We start from the raw sequence: 19,087 nt of genomic DNA, 5'->3' as shown, positions 1-19,087 counted from the left end.
GGTCTTCTGCTCCAGTTTTACACATAAAGAAAAGCTTATCTACAGGAACACACAAGCCCTGTTGCAGCTGGGTGGTTGACAGCAGCATTCCGGAGTGGCAGTGCTGCAGTTTTTCTTACAGTGGTGACACCTTTTATTTATTCCAAGAAACTATTTATTCACCTCTGCAACAGAGCTACAGCTGTGCTGTTACACCCCAGGTGTACTTTGCTCATATTTACATAACCCATCATTAACTCATCTACTGAATGAACCCTGATTTGAACATTGAGCACCATGCAGCTCACCTCCTCCTCCTACTAGGAGTTGAATGGAGGTGTTTATTAGTCCTATCTTGCTTGTCCTCCTAGAAGTAACTCATTCTGAAGAGCTTCCTCAGGGATGGTTTTGGAGCCTGCATCATTTATTCTTTTGCCACTGTTTCCCATGCAAATTTGCAGTATTTTTAGGAAGTTCAAGCTGAATTGATTCCCCCAGGTTTGCCAACAGATCAGTAATTGCTTTGGGGGAAGGTTGCTATTCACGGGGTCAGAAAACATTCCTCTGTTTTAAGTGAAGGAATATAAAATTAACGAGGCTGCACCCACTGGGAAAGTGACATGCCTGTTTGTTTTATTAACAGCAGACACAGTTTTATTAGGAAAAAATCAAAGTGGAAAAAGATCTGCTGGGACAAACACACAAGCATGACTCGAACAAGGTCAAATCTCTTATTATTCTGGTCTGATTACACCAGAGCTGAAAGTGAGCTGTGCTGTTGGGATTCACACCTGATCCATTGGTTAGTCTGATGTTCAGCATTCTCCTGATCCTGTCCCAACTTATCAGCAGTGTTTGTTTTGTTCCACTGGCTGATCCTATGCTAACGCTTGGCTGCAGTTGTCTGGCTGTTAAAACTCTGATGCATGCTGGCAGGAAATGCTTACTGTGATTCTTCTCTTAAACAAGAGATTGTGGAGGACTGGGGCCCTTGAAACTTTCTCAGGGAGAAGCCAAGCAATTCTTTCAGAGCACAGTGTGCAAACAATTTTGCCTTCTTTATGGAGAAATAGTAGGATCTTCCTGTACTGCTTTTCCAGAACGCTTTCTGTGCTGCCTGTAGGCATTGCTTTAGTCCACAGTGGAGCTGCAGCCAACCCTGCCTTCGTTACTGCGTGCACATTATTTTCTCTCTTTGACAAGCTCTCTCCACGTTTGCAGTTCTTCCTCTGGCCAATTTCAGCAGTAGGTTGGTGGGTAGCAATTTCTGGTCTCTGCTTTTATTTTTCTGAAGTTGGGTTTGATTGGCTGAGCTAACAAAGCAGTAGCAGCAGGTCAACATCAGTGATTACACTTTTATTGTCATAGCAATGATCAAAACATATCTGTTAACCCATGCCCCCCATATGCTTCCCAGACCCTGTTTAATACTGCAGTAGTGAAAACTTCAGAAGGTGACATCAGCTTTTCAAGGTGGTTTTGAATCTCCTTTTTGGTACCAAATCTGCAGTGATGCTAATCTGCCTCTGGAGGTGGAAGGCAGCAAGGGCACTGTGGGAATTGAAGGGTTGTGGGCAGTGGGATTAAAGAGGCTTTTAGCCTTCCTAGCCCTCTCTTGCTAAGGGCAGTGCAACCAAATATGAGGTTTGGAGCACTGCCTCACCAGAATGAAATTTCTGTCAATTGTGATGCAATTATGTAATTTAACAAACGATGCCTGAAGTCTCTCAGAGTGCAGCTATCTAAGAAGGCCCAGACGGCTTCACATCTGGTGATGAAGCAGGCTTTATGAAATTCTGGAAGCCCTGTGATGATGTCCAGGAGCAGAACTGGACTGTTTCATAACTGTCTGTATGCCAGAGAAAATGGGAAGCCACGTGAGAGTGATGCAAGGGAAGGGTTGGTCTGTTCTGACCCAGCCCTTGTCATGGGCACAGTAGTGGGGAAAAATGCTCTGGCACGGTGCAGCGTGTTCTTAGTTGGGTTTAGGGTAGGAAAATCTGTAGAAAATCCAGAATGTTTTGCTATTGATTTCTCTAGAGCTGGGGTTCTTCCCTCGCTTTCTTCCTCTCTGCTTTTCCCTGCTCTGCTCTATGCTGCCCATATCCATTGGTTGCTTTCATTGGGGCCATTGGAGGCTGTGTGGGGAAGCGGTGCTGCGTCTTAATCTAAATTTGCCTGGAGATCTTTCTGTTATTCTGTGTTATAAGCGTTTAATTTCTCTTCTCTCTCTCGGAAGTTTATTGCCTTTGTAAATTCACCATTTAATTTTGTTAGTTTGGTAGGGATAAAGCTTAGCATGCAAAACAGCATGCAAGATAAAGCAGCGGTGCAATTTTACGCTGCTGTTTCACTGCTGTTGTTTCCTCCCAGAAGAGGAGAGTCTTTCATTTATCCACGAAGGATGGCTGAACGTTACGCACATGCTGGCACCTGACTGCAGTGGTGCATGCACAAATTTTGTGGTCCCTTGTTTAAACCTCACAGCTTGTCCTTCAGCACTAATAATAATAAGAAAATAGGCTCTGTGTCACTGCAGCACCTCTGAGAGCATCTGCAGCTCTGTGCTGAGGAGCATTAGTGCCTTGTGATGTTCTGCCCTGTGTTAGCAGGTGTTTGGGATTCAGGTACAGTGGGGTATTGCAGCCACCTGTAAGCTGATGTGAGTTATGGACGGTGTTTACTGGCATCACTAGGAAGGATTTGCAGAGTTTGAGGTTTTGTTTTAATAGTGTGTGTATAAATATGTGCATGAATTGATGTATGAAAGCTGTGGCCCAGCTTTGTGGCTCTAAAGGGGAAATATTAATGTATTAATCCTCAGGCATTTAAGTAGAACTATCTGTATAATAATAATAAGGAAAAAGGAAGTGGATGGGAGGGAGCTCCACCCTGAGCAATCCATGTCATTCCTGTCATTTTGTGAGACAAGTGGTGGCTTGAAGTAGAAAACTGCTTGTTTGTGTATAGCAACAAAAGGCACTTTTTGATTTAAACTTGCAGATCTTTTCCTTTTGCATTACTGAGAAATCTCCTGAAGCTGTTGAAGAAGTCTTTTTTTGTGTGTGTGTATGCAAATGCAAGTAATGAAACCATTCTCCATGTGATTCCTGCTTCTTGCCTCTCCCCACTGTTCTGAGCCCTTTGTGTCTCCCTTCTCCTCTCCCTTCCCCCCCTCCCCAAGAAGACGTGGTGTGAAATGAGATTTGCAACTTTGGATATTTGCTTATTTTTCATTTAGAAAGTGGACATTTTATGAGGTTTGATGGCTGGGGGAGATTGCCTGTGTGAAATGGTAACTAATTCCGGTGTAACTGATTGCACTTTTCAGCAAGGTGAGATGTCTTCCCTGATACTTTAGATGAAGAACAGGTAGGCACACACACCTTTCCTGCTATAGGTAGGTACTGATGCTTCTTACACATCGAGCAGTCAATTACTATTGGCAGTGAGCTGAGCAGAACTGATTTTTGGTGTTCCAGTCAAGAGAATCAGGGCCTTTCTGCTTTGTGAAGACACCTCTAAGCTGAGTGGCTGTTTTAGGTTTGACCCCACAGCTCAAGAAAGTTTGGAACTTGTTCAAAATGCAGTCATGTCTGCTGAAGCAATAGGAAGTTGTTGGTCTGGAGAGGATGAATACATCGGTGCTGGAAGCTGCATTAGTGTGTATCCCAAAGGAATGGCTGTGCCAATGCTTGCTAATCCTAAATGCATGCAGCTGAGAAAAGGGCACACCTATTTATTTTCCTTGCTGGAGACTCCTTCAGGTATTTGCACGTTGCTTCCAACAGCTCAGGTTTATAATTCAGTCTGCATTTATTTGCTTCTTGACAGAAGATAAAGTAATAGCAATGCTCTGTTTTCTTTCTAGCCAGGAATAGATAGCTGCAGCTTACCCTCTGGTATAAACTGTGCAGGGTTTCGTGGTGCTTCAGATGAATGATGCTGCTGCTCTGTGAAAGTAAATCCTGGTGTCCTGGAGTGAGTCTCAGGTTGTGCTGCTGTTTGTTTCTGTAGCAGCCCAGGAAAGGAGTGCATCAAGCCAGATTTGTCTTCTTGCTGATGCCAGAAGTGGCTGTGGCAGAGACAGATGAAGTGGGCTGATTGAAAATCGATGCAGACCCAGCAGATGTCAGAATTTGGGCTGAGAGGTTTGGAGTTGAGAGCTGGGGAGCCTGGATGACGAGGTAGGACTTTGTGCTGTAGCAGTGAGTGACGCACAGTGAGGTACTGACCCCTGCAAGCTCTGTTTCAGCAGGTCACAGGGAGCACCGACCACATCTGAGCACCAGGTTTGTGTTCCATCCCCCACATGAACCATCAGCCATGCAGCAGATGCATTCTTTTCCTTTGTCTTGCATGGTTGTGGCCTGTGAGTTACCTGTGCACGGATCCAAGAATTCCACAGTTAATTAGGGAAGTGAAAATGAAGCAGAAGTGAAAATGCCTGAGTCTTCCCAATTTTCTCTCCTTTTCTGCCTTCCATTGCATCTTCTGTCTTCTCTGAACTTTCTGAAGTACAGGGGGCAAGCAGGTCGAAAATGGGAAGAAAATTAGAAGCACTTGGCCTGGTGCCTGCCTTTACACTGTGTTGATTAGGTTTTAATTGGCAATTCTTGCCTGTAATATAAGATAATTGCAGAGATTTCCAGGAATTGTTTGTAGAATAGGAAGAAACAGACATATCTGAGTTGTACTGGAGGAGCTTAATTAAAGACTTTATAAAGTGCAACAGATGGTGCTTTGCTAGTTAGAAAGACAGGCGTGAGCCCTGTTTGTGGATGTTCTCCCACCATGGTTAGGGCTTAGTTTATTACCATCTTTCAAGGTTTTTTTGACAAAAGGGCTCCCCAATAATTCCATGTGAGCCTCCAGGCAGCCTCATTCTGGCTCTTGCCTGCTAGTGGAATTGCATCAGCAATGAAACTTGGAAGACAGAAGAGTATTTTTCCTTCTTTTGCCAGTAATTGATCTGTTTCCAAAGCCCTCAGTAGTATTGGGCTTCTGTAGGTTCTCGAAGCAAAGAGAGGATATGGTGATTTATAGGGAGAAAAAGGATCTCTTTGCAGTTTCCACTGGAGCAGGTGCTGAATCTTGAATTTTTTATGTTACTTTTAAAAGTAGGAGAACACTTTTTAAAAACAAGGCTGCTCTGAAGTAGAGTGTGCATGAAATGGCTTCGGGATATGTTCTGCTTGTTTTGCTCTTGCTGCAGAGCTACAAGTTCTCTTTGCTCCCCAGCACTGCCAGTGCTTTCACAAAGTTTAGTTTTGTGTTTCATCAAAGGGTATTTCTTGGAACAGGAAAACTTAGCTAGAAGACAGTGTGTGTTACAAGGGAGAACGGGGTTTCAGGAAGAATTCACTTGGCTTTTTCAAATTCCAGGAAGAACCTGACATTGCAGAACAAACAGTTTGCAAGAAGGAAATATTTCATGTAGACACTGAAGAACAACTCTGTGACCCTGTGGGGTTATCTTTCTGAGCAGCCAGACAGACGTGCAAGATGATGACAAAGAGACTTTCAATCTCCCTGCCCACGTGATGCTTGGAAGGTATACATTATCTCTTGTTTAAATGAGTTTTCTCTTTTTAGCACTAGCACTGTAGGGTATTTTCCACTGTTGTACCTCTCGAGCCATCTCTCTGCTGTCTGGTGTTCATTTCACTCCAGGCTCTATTGGAAAGTGATTACGTGGGGGGGATTTGGTTACATTGGGCATCAGCAGAGGCAACACCAGATGTTCAAGAAATGTTTTCAGCATAACATCTGAGCATTTCTTTAACAGTTGTTTACCAGCCCCATGGCTGATGCTTTGAGTTGGCTGATCTTGTTCTGTAGCCTTAGGACCTTCCTGACAGGTGAGTGGATAACTTTCTTATTCAGACAGACTTGTTGTTGTATTAGTGCTGACACTGTTACCTTCTGAAGGCTGTAAGGCATTAGAGATGACAGTTGTTTAGCTTGCTGTGGTTATAAACTCTTGGGTCTGGCTGCAGTTCTTTCAAAAACATGAGTGTTTTTTTTTTGTGTTTTGTTTTTAATTAATTCATGGGAGGAAACAGGCAGAGAAGGGGGGAGGCTTTCACCAAGAAGAGCTAATTCTTAAAACACAGGAAGGAATCAAATGTGACAGTTTTCAGGTAACAACACAAAGATGCTCATTTGAGTGCAGAACAGACAGCTTACTCTGAGAAAGAAATGAATAAATAAAAATAGAATAAATTAGATATATTTTCTTCTGCTTTCTTATAGGGACCTCTTCCCCCTCACCAGAAAGCAATGTAGACTGCCAGACCCAGTGTCTCATAGACTGCAAGCAGGGACATTACTACACAGCTGGCAACTGTTTGGAATGTCCTACAGGCTTCTAGTAAGTCTCCTTCCTTCCCCTTCTCTCAGTGCTTCTTGCAAATAAGCAAGTTAAACTTTGGGGCATTTGCAGCATTCTGTTAGGCTGAAAAAATTCGGAGAGCTGTCTTGTAATGTATAAAGTGTAGTGCTAGTTTCTCATAGAAATAATCAGCTGACCATGAAGACCACTGTCTTTGGAGCAGAGGTGCTTTCTGGGGCTTTCTGCAGTGATTGGAGCATTCACAGCTCCCCTTGTAATCAGTGATTGTTCTTCCTGGGAAGCGTCAGCTTGACAAAACCAAGTTCCAGTTGGAAAGCCATCCTAAACTACACTGTGTCATTGACTTGTGGTGGAATGCACTCCACCTTCCTCAGGAGAAAAACATGAAGGCTGCATTCTCTGCCACACCTGGCTCATTCAAATGCAGGTGGTGGTGGCCACCTCAGAATTGTCAGGTAAATCTCAGGCCAAGATTGCAAAAGACAGGTTGACTTGAACCCTAAGTTTAGGTTGCTAGGTCTCCTGCTGCAAATTCTGCCTGTAGATGTGCAGTCCAAGCATTGCATCTTATCTCCTGGAAGACTAAAAGTGTATCGGCTCCCTTTGAGATTCTGGAATGATCTGATTTGAATTCATCATTCTCTGTTTGAGTAGATGGGGGTGGTCTTGTAGCTGCATATGTTGGCTTTTAGGAGGTGGAAGAGGTTGGTTTTAAAGCTCTCGTTATTTTTGTTCCAGTTGCCCTGGGGGTCAAAAAGCTCCAAGGAAATGCCCACTGGGAACAGCCAATGAACTTCCAGCTCAAGTGGACATCACAGCCTGCCAGGTAAGCAGATGAGAGGGAAAGAAAGCAGGCAGGTGGAAGTAGTATTTTCCACATCTCTACATTTGCTGCCACATATTTTGAATCATCTCATTTCGAGCTTCAAATCAGATTTTTCAATTTGGCTTGAGATTTTTGGGGATAGAAATGATATTTGGCTTTGTTCTGCTCAGAGCAAGCCACGTGTCCATCCACATGGACAGTGTGCAGCACTGCCTTGATTCCTTCTTTACAGTACTGATGATGAAAAGTTAAGAGCTCTCTGGGAATGCTGTAAACTGAAGGGTTTGTAGAAGAGTTCTGTGAAGCATTCTGTGAATCTGTGAACTCTTCAAGGTGCGGAGGCCAGATGTTGAAAATGATCCAAGATCCTTTCTTTCTAACGTTTGAGCTGCACGTGTTCACGAAAAGAATACGTTTGTCTGGATCTGATGCTGCTTGTGGTTACACTGCAGGTCTGTCCTGAAGGCTATCTCAGCCTAGAGAATGGAGCTGGATGTCGTGCATGCCCAGATGGCTATTCGTGTGATCCACGTAGTGGTGTGCAGAGGAGCTGCAGTCCTGGCCAGTATTCTCCAGAGGGAGAGTCAGAGTGCCTGGGATGTCCAGAGAACCATGTCTGCCCAGATGGAAGGAGCAGGCAGGTACAAAAACAAGCATGTTGGTTTTCAAGGTCGACTTTTCTGAGAGGTGGGGCCTGAACATGAATGTCTTGTCAGGATGCACGTTTTTTATCTGAAATTGGAGATTGTAAGTGTTCAGATCTTCTGCTTTCCGTTAAAACCCTCAGCTGAGGACCCAAAGGAGCTTGGAGTGAGTTTGTTTCTAGAAATTAACCCTGAAGGACAGATCTGAGAGAGTGCTGGCAAGGAGGAGAAGGCAGAGAAGGAGGAAGCACAAGAAAGAATGCAGTACTTGTTCATGTCCTGACTCGGGTCTCCTTTGGACATAGCTTTGGGCATCAGGGGCCCATTGAGGCCATTGATGTGTGCTTCTGTTTCTTCCCCTTAGCGCTGTTTGGCCGGGCAGGAGCCAGATCCAAGCCACACTCACTGTGTTACCTATGCTCGTGGTTCTGTCTCAGCTGAAGACACGCTGATATGCCAGCCCTGTCCAGCAGGTGAGTGCATCTCATGAGCATCATCTTTAGTCATTAAGACAGAAATCGAAGGAGACTCCCTGTTACCAGGAAGAGTTCTCTTCAACATTAAAATCTGTCATGTCCTTTATACGTTCTAGAGAGTGAATACAAGCCTGCTGAGGATTTCCTAGCCTAAGGTTAGCTTTCTGTTGGGATCTTTTCCTGTGAAAAGCATGGGGCTTTGGTACACCCTCAAGGGCCTCCACACAAATTCTATTCCGTTCCTTTTTTGCAGTGCTTGGTAATAGGAAATATTTAGTGCTGCAGGTAGTGGTGCTATTACTGATAATTCCCTGCACGGAAATCAGGTTTTAATTCACATTTTCTACCCAACAGAACCCAAGAAATATGGGCTGACAGGACCAGCCTGATGTAGCTGTGATTTTGCAAAGGAATATTTAATGTCACTGCAGGGATGCTGTTCACAATCTGCAGTCCTACCAAGCCATCTCCTCCCCTCTAAGCCCTGTCTTGCATGTGAAGATGAAGTGTTTAATGAGCAGCTCCTCCTGCAGAGTCACTGAACCTAGTAACTTGATTCTTACATCTGTAATTAGAATCCTTTTTATTAAATAATGAAGAGTTCCTGTACTTTTGGATACCTTGCCTCCTAGTAGATGGAGAAATAGAATAGCTACAGAGATCATGCCAGACCAAAACCTCAGTAATTTATTACATCCAGCTATAATAATACACATGACAAAATAGAGGAGTTTGCTGTATTTCCAGTGTATGAGATAGTGTATGAAAATGTAGCAGATAAGTAAGCTATTGTACACAAGCTGTACATCAGCTTGTTGAGGGAAGTGATGATGTCTTTTTAATCATATAATACTTAATTATTTTTATGGTGTCCCATAGAGAGTCAGGGAACTTATCCTGACTCCATTAAAAATAACAGTCATCCAGGAAATGCTGTGTTCTTTTGACTTAAGGAACCATTTATAGACCATGCTTACAGAATAAGAGCTGTGGGCATGTCAGTGCATGGATTTCACAGTGACAGATTTGCTGCTGTATTATTGTTTACGACACAAGATCAACCAAAGGCTGAGGTCAGATTTCAGCTGAAGTGTATCACCAGCAGAACCTGGAGAGAGCAAGTGAAAATCTCTCAGTAGATGATCGATGAGGTAAATAGATGCTGTGTATCCAATGCTGAAATTCAATGTTTTGGTGTTAAAATTAGTCCTGTGTTCTAATGGGCATGTTTTCCATCAGCTCTTGTAAATCAAAGTAAATGATCCAGACTACTTGCAAATTTGGTAAGGAGCTTCAGTGCCATCACAAGCCAGAGAGGCTTGAGGATTCTCAGCGTTCTTTTGCACGGTTTGACTGACTTTAATTATATATAATCTGTGTACTTAAGTGTTGCGTGCGTGTGAGTGAAGAGTCATTGCTGTGCTGATACATGGCAGTATATTTCAACATAGCAGTGGCAGTTTTATTGCACAGTTAAATCCTTTTTTTTTTAACGCTCTTCAGATGATCCATCTGGAGTTTAGTAAAGCATTTGATATCAAGTCTTACAAAATCTTACTTGGGAAAAAATAATTCATTCTAGCTGAGCACGAGCATTTCATCACCGAGTGTACAACTGGCAGAAGGGTTTTAAGTGAGTTGTTCTAGAACATTGTTTGTAAACTACATGCTTTGTTCTTTTCTGTAGGTCACTTCTGTGCAGGCAGCCTTACAGACACTCCTCCATGCCCAGCAGGGAACTACAAACCCAAAGAGGAGATTCTCATGCCCAGCAGCAGCTCCTCGTTCTTACCTGGTGTGTGTCATAATATTTTGCAGTGGGAGTAATAATTCTTGCTCTAAATCACAGTGTGAAGTACATGTTTATGAAGGGATGATGGCTACAATGCTCATTTGCTTGGTTCTCTTTGAGGCTGTGCTAGAGCTGGATGGAAGGAACATGGAATCTCCTACAAATCACCAGACTGGCAGTGTAGCATCAATTAGTTATTAGCATTTTACAAAATACAATATGTTTGGGTTGTAATTTCTTGGGAAGAGATTAACCATGAAAAACAAAAGTCTGTTGAGAGAGGCTGCAAATAAACTGTGTCCTGCATGTGGGAGAGCTTTATTTATTGTCAGTAGTGCTGTCTTTTTATTGCTCAGCTGGCACTGTGCAACCAGTGCCCTCATCTACTCAGTAGGGTGAGCAAATCCCTGGGGCTACTGCATTTATCAAAGCTAAAGACAGTTTATCTAGAGGTATCCAAGCTGTAAAGTTAACCTTTCACATGTAGGACAGCGACAGCCAGGTTTGCAGCATCTTTTCTAGCATAGAGACTGAGAGGGTTTCAGAGTCTGTCTGTTTAGAGAGGTTCTGGAGAGAAATGTGCCACTGAAGGAATCGAGGTGAGACAGAAGGCGTACAGTTGGAGACAGAAGGGTGGAAAAAAATGGCATGGTAAATATAACCTTTCTTTCCAGACACTCATGTTGTAGTTGGGCCACTATGGAAGAATTTGCTGGTGCAGGGGGCTTGCAAAAAACAGAGCGTTTGGCATAGAGCTCCTTTTAAAATAGTTTATTTAAAGGGGAGAAGAGACAGCATATGTGTCTTGTCAGCATGCAAGATCACACCCAACACTGTGCACGAGTCATTGTGTGTGCAGTGTTGCATGGAAAATGGGTTAGCTTGATTCAATCTGCAGTGTCAAAGCTAAGCCCTCCAGCAAGCAGGTCACAGGAGTTTCTTTTTCTTGGTGTGTGAACGTAAGGAGGGGTCCACAGCTGTCACTCACCTGGCTGGATCCCACTGGATATCTGGTGCTTCCATATTTCTGCAGTATTCTTGCACTGAGGTCACTCCTGCAGTGACCCTCCATTAATAAGCAGGCTTATTTTATTCACCAGTGGCATCTGTTAGAACAGGAGATCAGTGATGCAGCCAGCAGCCTCTGTCATGACAGTTGTCCTAATGAATGACACCTCTAAGTGAAAGAAATCTTTCTGTTTTTAATGGAATGGACTGCATGAACAGCTGCCTGTGAAAGAGAGGACACCTTCATGAATGTGTGTGCAGCATGAGGACTGGGGGCCCAATCCAGGAAACTGTTGTTGGTTGGCAATTTATAAAGCATTGGTGAAAGTTTTTTGCTGTCTAGGTAAAAAGTTTCAAGCTGACAGAGCTGGAATGGGGATTTTTAGGGTCTGATCCTTTCTGCCTTTTGGTGCCAAACTTGAAGGATATCGTGCAGCTTTACTTTCTGTAAGAGACACAGCTGGCAGAACCAGGAACCAGATGGACTTTTCTTAAATAGAAATCCATCCCATATTAAATATGACCTTCAAAGGTCCTGTTATTAGCAGAACTAACGCTTGGAGTAGGTCTACAGAGCTGCTGCATCCACAGACGTTTACTGTCCACCTCATTGAACTCCTTGTGTGGATGTGGACCATAGCACTTACATGTCTACCCTGAGCAGAGATTTCTAAGAAGCTTCAGCAAAGAAAGAGGTGGTAATTGTACTTGCAATAGAAATAATTAAGAAGCAATCTGAAATTACGTGTTCAGTGTCATCCAGCAGGTCTGTTACAGAGTAATGTGGTAAAGTCAACAGAATGTCTTCCATTTTTGAAACAGATGCTCCATTTGTATGCATACGAATCAATCAAAATAATGTCAGCTCATTTTTGCAGCACGGTGAAATTGCACTACAGGTTAGTCAGAATTTTTTTTTTCTTTTAACAATAAATAAACACTGCAGTTTAAACTTTCAGAAGTTGTAGGAGCCACAGATGACGTTCTGATGTGTTTGCAAGGACATGGGCACAAGGCTTCCCCTGCAATTCTCACATGTTTCTTAGGCCAGCTCTGATTTTGAACATTCTGGAGTACCTCAGGGTCTCTTTCAACAGTATAAAAGTGCTGCTCTGTTCTTAATGCTGCTGTACAAATGGGAAAATAGTGTTACAGAGACTGGGAGGATGAACTCCATTACTAAAACAAGCTTTGGCCCAAGTCCAGAATGTTTTGTCCGGGGGCACAGATCACCAGGTGCACTGCCAGGAGTGGAAACCTGGAGTGTGGTTGCTCGATCTCACTTCACATTTGCTGTGCCCTGTGCCTCAGAGAGGTACGTGTGCTGAGGAAATAATTATCTCTTTCAATTCAAGCCCCTACATTTTTCTATTTGATCGTTTCTTTTCTAGCGAATGACTCAGCTGCTAAAGCATCTTGACTGCTGAATGAGTTTTTTGCTCACCAGCTAAGGTTAGGAAATTGCTGCTTTCCACCCACTTCTGAAATTAAAAGCAGGATTGCATTTACGTGGAGCAGCGAGGAACAAACCTGGCATCTCATCAAGACAGCTAAATTCTAGAGACAGGGCCAATGGCACCTGAGCAAACACTGTGGAAGACGTAAAGGAGATACGAGTTCAGAAACACTTCCAGTTCAATAATGTAAGCTGATATCCTATGCCTGTAGTACATTCTATAACGATGTTGTCAACTCTCCTAAGGAAAACTTGGCAGAAATGACACAGTGCTGTCTACAAAACGAACAGGGGGCATAAAAATTAACTCTGACATGCTGGAAGGTATTTCGAGTCATATGGTGGTCTCAGTTTGTGTTCCCTTACTGCAGTACAGCACAGTCAGTGGGATGCACTTACCTTCCATTGGAGTTCAACCTGGAAGTGTTCTTGGGAGCCTCAGTAACACTGAGCCCTTCACAGTCAGTATCACTGTATTTGCTTTGTGCACTTGGCAGCTTTGACTCAGTGGATAGTAGATATTCCTGTGCTAAATGTGTTTCCTTTTCACTAAGTGAAACATCTGGGGACATCCTGTCATGAAATGCACTTTGTGCATGTGACAAAACCAGTAAGGAAGCATTGTTTCACTACCTATTGGTCTTGCCAGTGTTCCCTTTAAGTTGCAGTTCAGGATGTCTTAGCACATGGGATTTTAGAGATGCTCAGGTGGCTGCCATTCCCAGAGGCATCCGTTCATTTTTATTGAGTCCATCTCCAGTCTGTGAAACTCATTCAATTCTTTCAGTATTCAGAGTACAAACATGGAAACAGCCCAGCTTTCGTGGAAACCCCAGGCTCCTCTGTGACTGAGGTTATTGAATCTATCTCCATCAGAGTGTGTTTTCAGGCTGATGTGTTTGCTTTTCAATGTGTCTTACTTCTCTTATTACCAACATAGTCCATATGGTTCTACTGCTTCCAGGAGCCACTCAGTCACAGTAATAATCAGCTAATCCAATACCACCACCTTCTGGCTTTGCACTAACTTCATTGCTGTTATGAATAAACTTCCATTATGCTTTCTTGCTGTAGGTGATGGTAAAGGCATCACATTTTGTAGGACTCCATTTTGTCAGCAAGTCGTGCTCCCTTTGGGACTCTAAATACCTTCTTTCTCTTTAGGAAATGGATTGTGTTTGAAGTGTCCTGCTGGGTATTTCTGTCCTGAGGGAGCAAGTCACCCAGCACCGTGCCAGCCAGGTACATACAATCCTCTCCAAGGACAGGATGAAGCCTCTGACTGCAGAGCCTGCCCAGCAGGAAGAGCTTGCACCCAGGCTGGATTAACTCAGCCTGATTCTGAGTGCTTACCAGGGTAAGCCTTGGTTGTTTTCTGTGCATTCCTATGTGTCTGTATGTGTAGTTTATCTCCATTGTGGTGTCATTGGTTCTTTGGGTTGTTTTGTTTTTTTTTTTGCATAGAGATTCCTCTGGAATGTTGAGTTTTTATTACAGTTTCTGGTAAATCCCTCTGACATGGGATGCGTTGGTAGAGGAATTTTCTGAAGTACAGCAGATGTGGCTGCCTTTTTTTCCAGCTGCACTGTTTATCACGTTATATTGGCTGGGCTCAGAGTTTGCCTCCCTCTTGCATTGAACCATTGGCCCTGACCAACCTGCTGTGTTATTTCAGGTACGTGTGCCCAGTAGGATCGTCCAGCCCACATCTTCCCAGCAATGCCTGTCCTCCAGGAACAGTTGGCAATGGCTTTGACCTCTTTGATAAGTCCCAGTGTGAGACGTGTCCTGCTGGGTATTTCTGTGTCAGAGGTACGTGGTTTTATGGCAAAATGAATGGTGTTCTTTGGTACCTTGTGCCATGCATCCCCCAGTAACTGAGAGATCACTGAGTTATCAGTGATGGAAATGGGGAATAAGGTGTCAGTTGTAGGGTTTGGCGTTACTGCAGAGATTGCTGTACCTTCTGAACAGATTGAGTTTAATTCTGGTCTGAGGTTTTCCTTTGGTGATAACTGTTGTTCATATTATTGATATTACTGCTTTCACTTTATGAAATGGAAGCAGCCGTTTTTTACAGTATCCAAATACTTTGCACGTTGATGGTCTCTTCAATTTAATGTCTGTCAGGTTTGGACACAGGCACCCTGCAGGGTTCTCAAGGCTGGAAATAATTGCTTTAGTAGCCAGTTCTGTGACAACTTCTTGTCAACAGAGGAAGTAATTATCTCATTTTGAATGGAGGAAAGGTGCAAAAGGAAAAGACTTGTTGCAGCATCTTCCAGAGCTGAAAACAGACCAAGGGAATTAGATTGTCTGAAGCCAGTATGCTGCATAGTAGACTACGTTTCATCTCTTTATGTTTACAGGAACAGGGGGAAGACAGAAGCCTCCTGCTCCATGTCCAGTTGGGCACTACTGTCCACCAGGCACAAAGCATGCAGTGCAGCACAAGTGTGCCCCTGGCACCTGGAGCAACAGGACAAGGCTGAAATCAGCAGAGGAATGCTTGCTGTGCCCTGCAGGCTGGTTTTGTGTAGGAGGATCTCATGTCCCTTCTGGCATGTGCAGCTCAGGGCACTACTGCCCTCAAGGTAGGCAGTTGTAGCCAGAAATGAAAGAAATGTCCATTATTTCTGTCCTTACAAATGCTGTGGACTCTGATAAAGGCAGCACGTGGCTTTATTAGTTTATTTGCATCAAAGCTTTAATAAGAATTAAGATGGTTGTTTGCTCTTTTTTTGGGGGAAGGTACGTGGAGAGGCACACAGCACCCCTGCCCTGCAGGAACTTATGGCACCAGGCTGGGAAGCAGCAGAGTGGAAGATTGTACTGCCTGCCCTGCCGGGGCGTTCTGCCCCAGTGGGACCTCCAAGCCAGTTCTTTGCCCAAAGTAAGTGCACTGCATGTGCTGACATAGCTGTGGGTGATCCATGTGAGTGTTTCAGCACACTTCTTATAAGTAGTATCATTCTGCACCAGAAATGTTTACAAACTCATTTCACCTTGCTTCTTGCTGGGCAGTCCAGGAAGGTTTTCTCTGAATCACACAGTTTCTTCCCTCCAGAAATGGTAAAAATCCTCCATGTGAGAGGCTAAAAATGCAAACCAGAAACACGTTGTCCTTTCGTTTGTCACTTTGCTACCATTGGTGACTCTTTCTACTGTTGTCTTTTCTCCTGTAGAGGAACTTACCGTGTGGAACATGGTGCAGGAGTGGCTGCAGACTGTGTCCCTTGCCCTGGAGGGTACTACTGCCCCAACCTTGGCACTGTTACACCTCAAACATGTGGTGCTGGCAACTTCTCAGTAAGCAGCAATAATTTTATCTTACCATCTGTCCAATGTAAAAAGTGGATAATTTTGGTAAAAAGGGGAGCTAAAGGATGTACCCCTCAAAGGAGGCATTGGAACAAGGCAGTCTTCTTGCATTAGGAGTCTGGGTATTTGAGGAGATTGCATACGGTGCTTTAAACAATGTTGTCCACCTGTGCTTGAGCCTTTAAGTAATGCAAGTGCTAGTCTAGGAAATGCACTGGGAATGTTCCTCTTGTTTCTGAATGATCAGGCTTGGCACTGCTCCAGACATGATGCTGGAAGTGCATCACATGCAATGTTCTTCTTGCAGTCACTCCCACTGCTGGAGCTTGCAGTAGCAGTCTATCCCCTTCATTCATCACTCACCTGCCAGTGTGCTGTTGGATAGATGCTTTGGATTTGGGTGATTTGTTTTAGTTTTCATTGTTGGTGTAAGCATTGCAGGAGAATGGCAGAGCAAACACCCATATTTAGTTCATGCTCTGAAGGAAGTATTGGATTGCAGTGCAGTTAAGCAGTCATTTGGCTGTAGAAGGTAAAACAGTGAGATGGAGCCCCAGAAGGGAATGGTGGATGGCACAACTGCTTCTCACAAAGTGGAGCTGAGACTTCATTTCTCTGTCCCTGGACTGTTATGAGTAATTTTAATGACAATTGTTAGCTTTCACTATTGAAGGGAATATGTCAGTTTCTGTCCATGCTATTTTTTTTTATCACAGCACAAATTTTGTGGTTACCACTAGAACCATTCATTAAGATTGGAAGATAAATGATGAATGGGGATTTGCTTACCTATGTCAAATGGACCTTGGTTATCTCTCATTTGCACTTTGCAGTTGAGTGTCAAGGGAACGTGTTTGTTTTTCTCTGTTACTGCTGGCAAAAGGTGTTGGACTGACTGTTTTGAGGCTCAGAGCCTTTCACATGGATAACCTGCAGGAAGGACAGGGCCTGCTTCATAGTGCCAAGCACTCTTGCCTGCAGGGTGAATAAATACACTGAATTACCTGCGGATTGTTGTTTATAGGTTAGATTAGATGGAGTTTTTAAAGGGACATCATTCCGTGTTGTAGGACCCAGGTTCTGCCTCCTGCTTGCCGTGCTCTGTTGGACATTACTGTGCTAGTGAGCACACCAGCCGGGAGATGATGCTGCTGGCCATGGTTTGCCCAGCTGGTCTCCGATGCCCAGAAGGACAGGCTGTTGCTCCAGAGGCCAATGCAAACTCCTGCCCAAGGGGCTTCTACTGTCCCCAGGGAGATACTGTGAGTGCATCTGTTTTAGCCTTTGGGCTGCTTTTCTGTGTACATTCCCACTAATTGGAAAGGAGTATTCTTGTAGCTTCATCTGTTGCACGTGGGCCTTATGGGATGTGGCAGTTCGTGTCAGACCTGTTTTTCTATTTTGTTCCAAGGGCTCAGATGCAAAGCCTTGCCCCAATGGGACCTATGGTAAACAGAAGGGACTCAGCAGTGCTGAGGAATGCTCACTGTGCCCTGCAGGGAAGTACTGCTACAGAGCTGGGGCTGAGCCTTCAGGAATTCCCCATCCTGTAAGCACAGCTTCTCCCAACTTTTTTTTCCAGAGGCTGCGGCTGTGAATGCAGCCTACTTAATGCATATTTTCTGTCTTTCCTTTACCTTTTGTCTGTCAGCACCTTCTATCTATCAGCTTTACTAATGAGATTATGAATTCCCTTTTTTCCCCTCTTTTTCTGCACCATTTTCTTGCAATAAGACTTTCAGGTTATTGAAATTGGTGATGAAGTTCGGATCTTTCTTTGCTGAACCTTAGCATATCTCACTTCCCTACCAGAGAAGAAGGACAAAGCCACACTCGCTGTCTTTTTTGCTTTCTAGACTGGAGATTGTCCACTTGGCTTCAACTGCCCTCCAGGAACTGGATTCCCTTTCTCCTTCCCCTGCACCCCTGGATTCTTCTGGGTTAATTCCAGTGCAGAGGATGAAGACAGGTGCAAACCGTGTCCAGCTGGGTACTATTGTGACTCTCCTGCCATGACAGAGCCCAAAGCTTGCCCAGTAGTGAGTTGTTTTTCAGTGGTTATCTAGTAGAAGAAGCTGTATGTGGGGGATCTGTTAAGTAGAAGATTCCTGAATGCTGTATTAAGCTGACTTTGTCTTGCAGGGCTTTTACTGTGGTGAAGGCAGCTCTAAACCTGAGCCCTGCCCAGAGGGAACTTACAGTAACAAAAAGGGACTGTCTGGACCATCAGAATGCAGCCCATGTGGCCGTGGTTTCTACTGTGCTGCTCCAGGGCAAACTGGGCCAAGTGGTCCCTGCAAGGCTGGGTTCTACTGCCAGGGCAGGGCCCTTACTGCAGTAAGTCAAGCTTTTCTCCTTACCTATTTCTGTTACGTTGTGGTGGGGTGTTTTTGACCCAGTGACTTCAAGAGCTGCAGTTTTGCACTGCGTTCATCCGAGTTTTTAGCAGGAGGGCCACGCTGCTGCCCTCCAAGGGAGCATAACCATTTTAGAGCTTTCCCCTCTAAACACTGCCATCACCTTAACTAAAAATGTGGCTAGGTTGAATATCCAGGTGAAAAGTTCAGTGGAGTGAATCACAGTGGGATTGCCAGTGTGAAGAAGGTCATCCTTATTTCTTCTTTCTGTGTGTTTACTACATTTCCCTTAAAGAAGCGTTATCTGTTCACTGTACAGCAGTGAAAGTCTCTGTTTTTTTCTCCTTGGTGTTGCTTTTAGCCCAAATCAGTATGATGCCTTCACTATTTTAACCCAGTTTTCTCCTTACTTACATGATGACTTTTTCAATTGCAGTTGCCTACAGATGGTGTGACAGGAGATGTGTGCCCTGCAGGGGCATACTGCCCACCTGGGTCCCCTTTACCCATCCCCTGTCCTCCAGGAACCTACAGCAATGTGAGTGGGCTGAGAAGCCTTGGTCAGTGCTTGGACTGCCCACCTGGGTGAGTGCACTGTTTGCTGATCATGGCTCAGTTCTGTCTCACTGCAAAAGAACTGTTTAAACCTTACATTTGTTGCCCAAGCAGCACAGCCTTACCTCCAGCCCTTTTGCAGTTCCTTCTGTTCCCAGCAAATGTGCTGCCAGCACTCTCCAGTGCTACATACCTGTATTAGATGGCTTACAATAAAGAACTTGAACTGAGTTGCCCCCCAGCATTTGCTGTTCACTAGCATCTATCAAAACTCATTATGTCTGTAGTGCTGGATGGCCTGACCTAGCAACTCTTGCT

The 19,087-nt window shown here is 44.2% G+C and overlaps 1 protein-coding gene across 1 annotated transcript in view; it reads left to right on the top strand.

Moving 5' to 3' along the window:
• The first annotated feature begins 6,238 nt into the window (after positions 1 to 6,238).
• The window catches only part of LOC128087498 (zonadhesin-like), a 50,059-nt gene continuing 37,210 nt past the window's right edge, over positions 6,239 to 19,087 (top strand). Inside the window, exons 1-15 of the mRNA XM_052697045.1 lie at positions 6,239 to 6,352; positions 7,073 to 7,160; positions 7,613 to 7,801; positions 8,169 to 8,277; positions 9,968 to 10,075; positions 13,701 to 13,893; positions 14,212 to 14,348; positions 14,906 to 15,130; positions 15,288 to 15,429; positions 15,722 to 15,845; positions 16,928 to 17,119; positions 17,269 to 17,406; positions 17,714 to 17,896; positions 18,000 to 18,194; positions 18,651 to 18,799. Of these exons, the coding sequence (XP_052553005.1) occupies positions 10,045 to 10,075; positions 13,701 to 13,893; positions 14,212 to 14,348; positions 14,906 to 15,130; positions 15,288 to 15,429; positions 15,722 to 15,845; positions 16,928 to 17,119; positions 17,269 to 17,406; positions 17,714 to 17,896; positions 18,000 to 18,194; positions 18,651 to 18,799 (1,709 nt within the window). The 5' untranslated portion in view covers positions 6,239 to 6,352; positions 7,073 to 7,160; positions 7,613 to 7,801; positions 8,169 to 8,277; positions 9,968 to 10,044. The remainder of the gene's footprint in view (positions 6,353 to 7,072; positions 7,161 to 7,612; positions 7,802 to 8,168; positions 8,278 to 9,967; positions 10,076 to 13,700; positions 13,894 to 14,211; positions 14,349 to 14,905; positions 15,131 to 15,287; positions 15,430 to 15,721; positions 15,846 to 16,927; positions 17,120 to 17,268; positions 17,407 to 17,713; positions 17,897 to 17,999; positions 18,195 to 18,650; positions 18,800 to 19,087) is intronic.

The sequence above is a fragment of the Tympanuchus pallidicinctus genome, unplaced genomic scaffold (genome assembly GCF_026119805.1).
Source record: "Tympanuchus pallidicinctus isolate F22 unplaced genomic scaffold, pur_lepc_1.0 scaffold30, whole genome shotgun sequence".
NCBI classification, from domain to species: Eukaryota; Metazoa; Chordata; class Aves; order Galliformes; family Phasianidae; genus Tympanuchus; species Tympanuchus pallidicinctus.
This window is presented reverse-complemented; position numbering and strand designations above follow the sequence as displayed.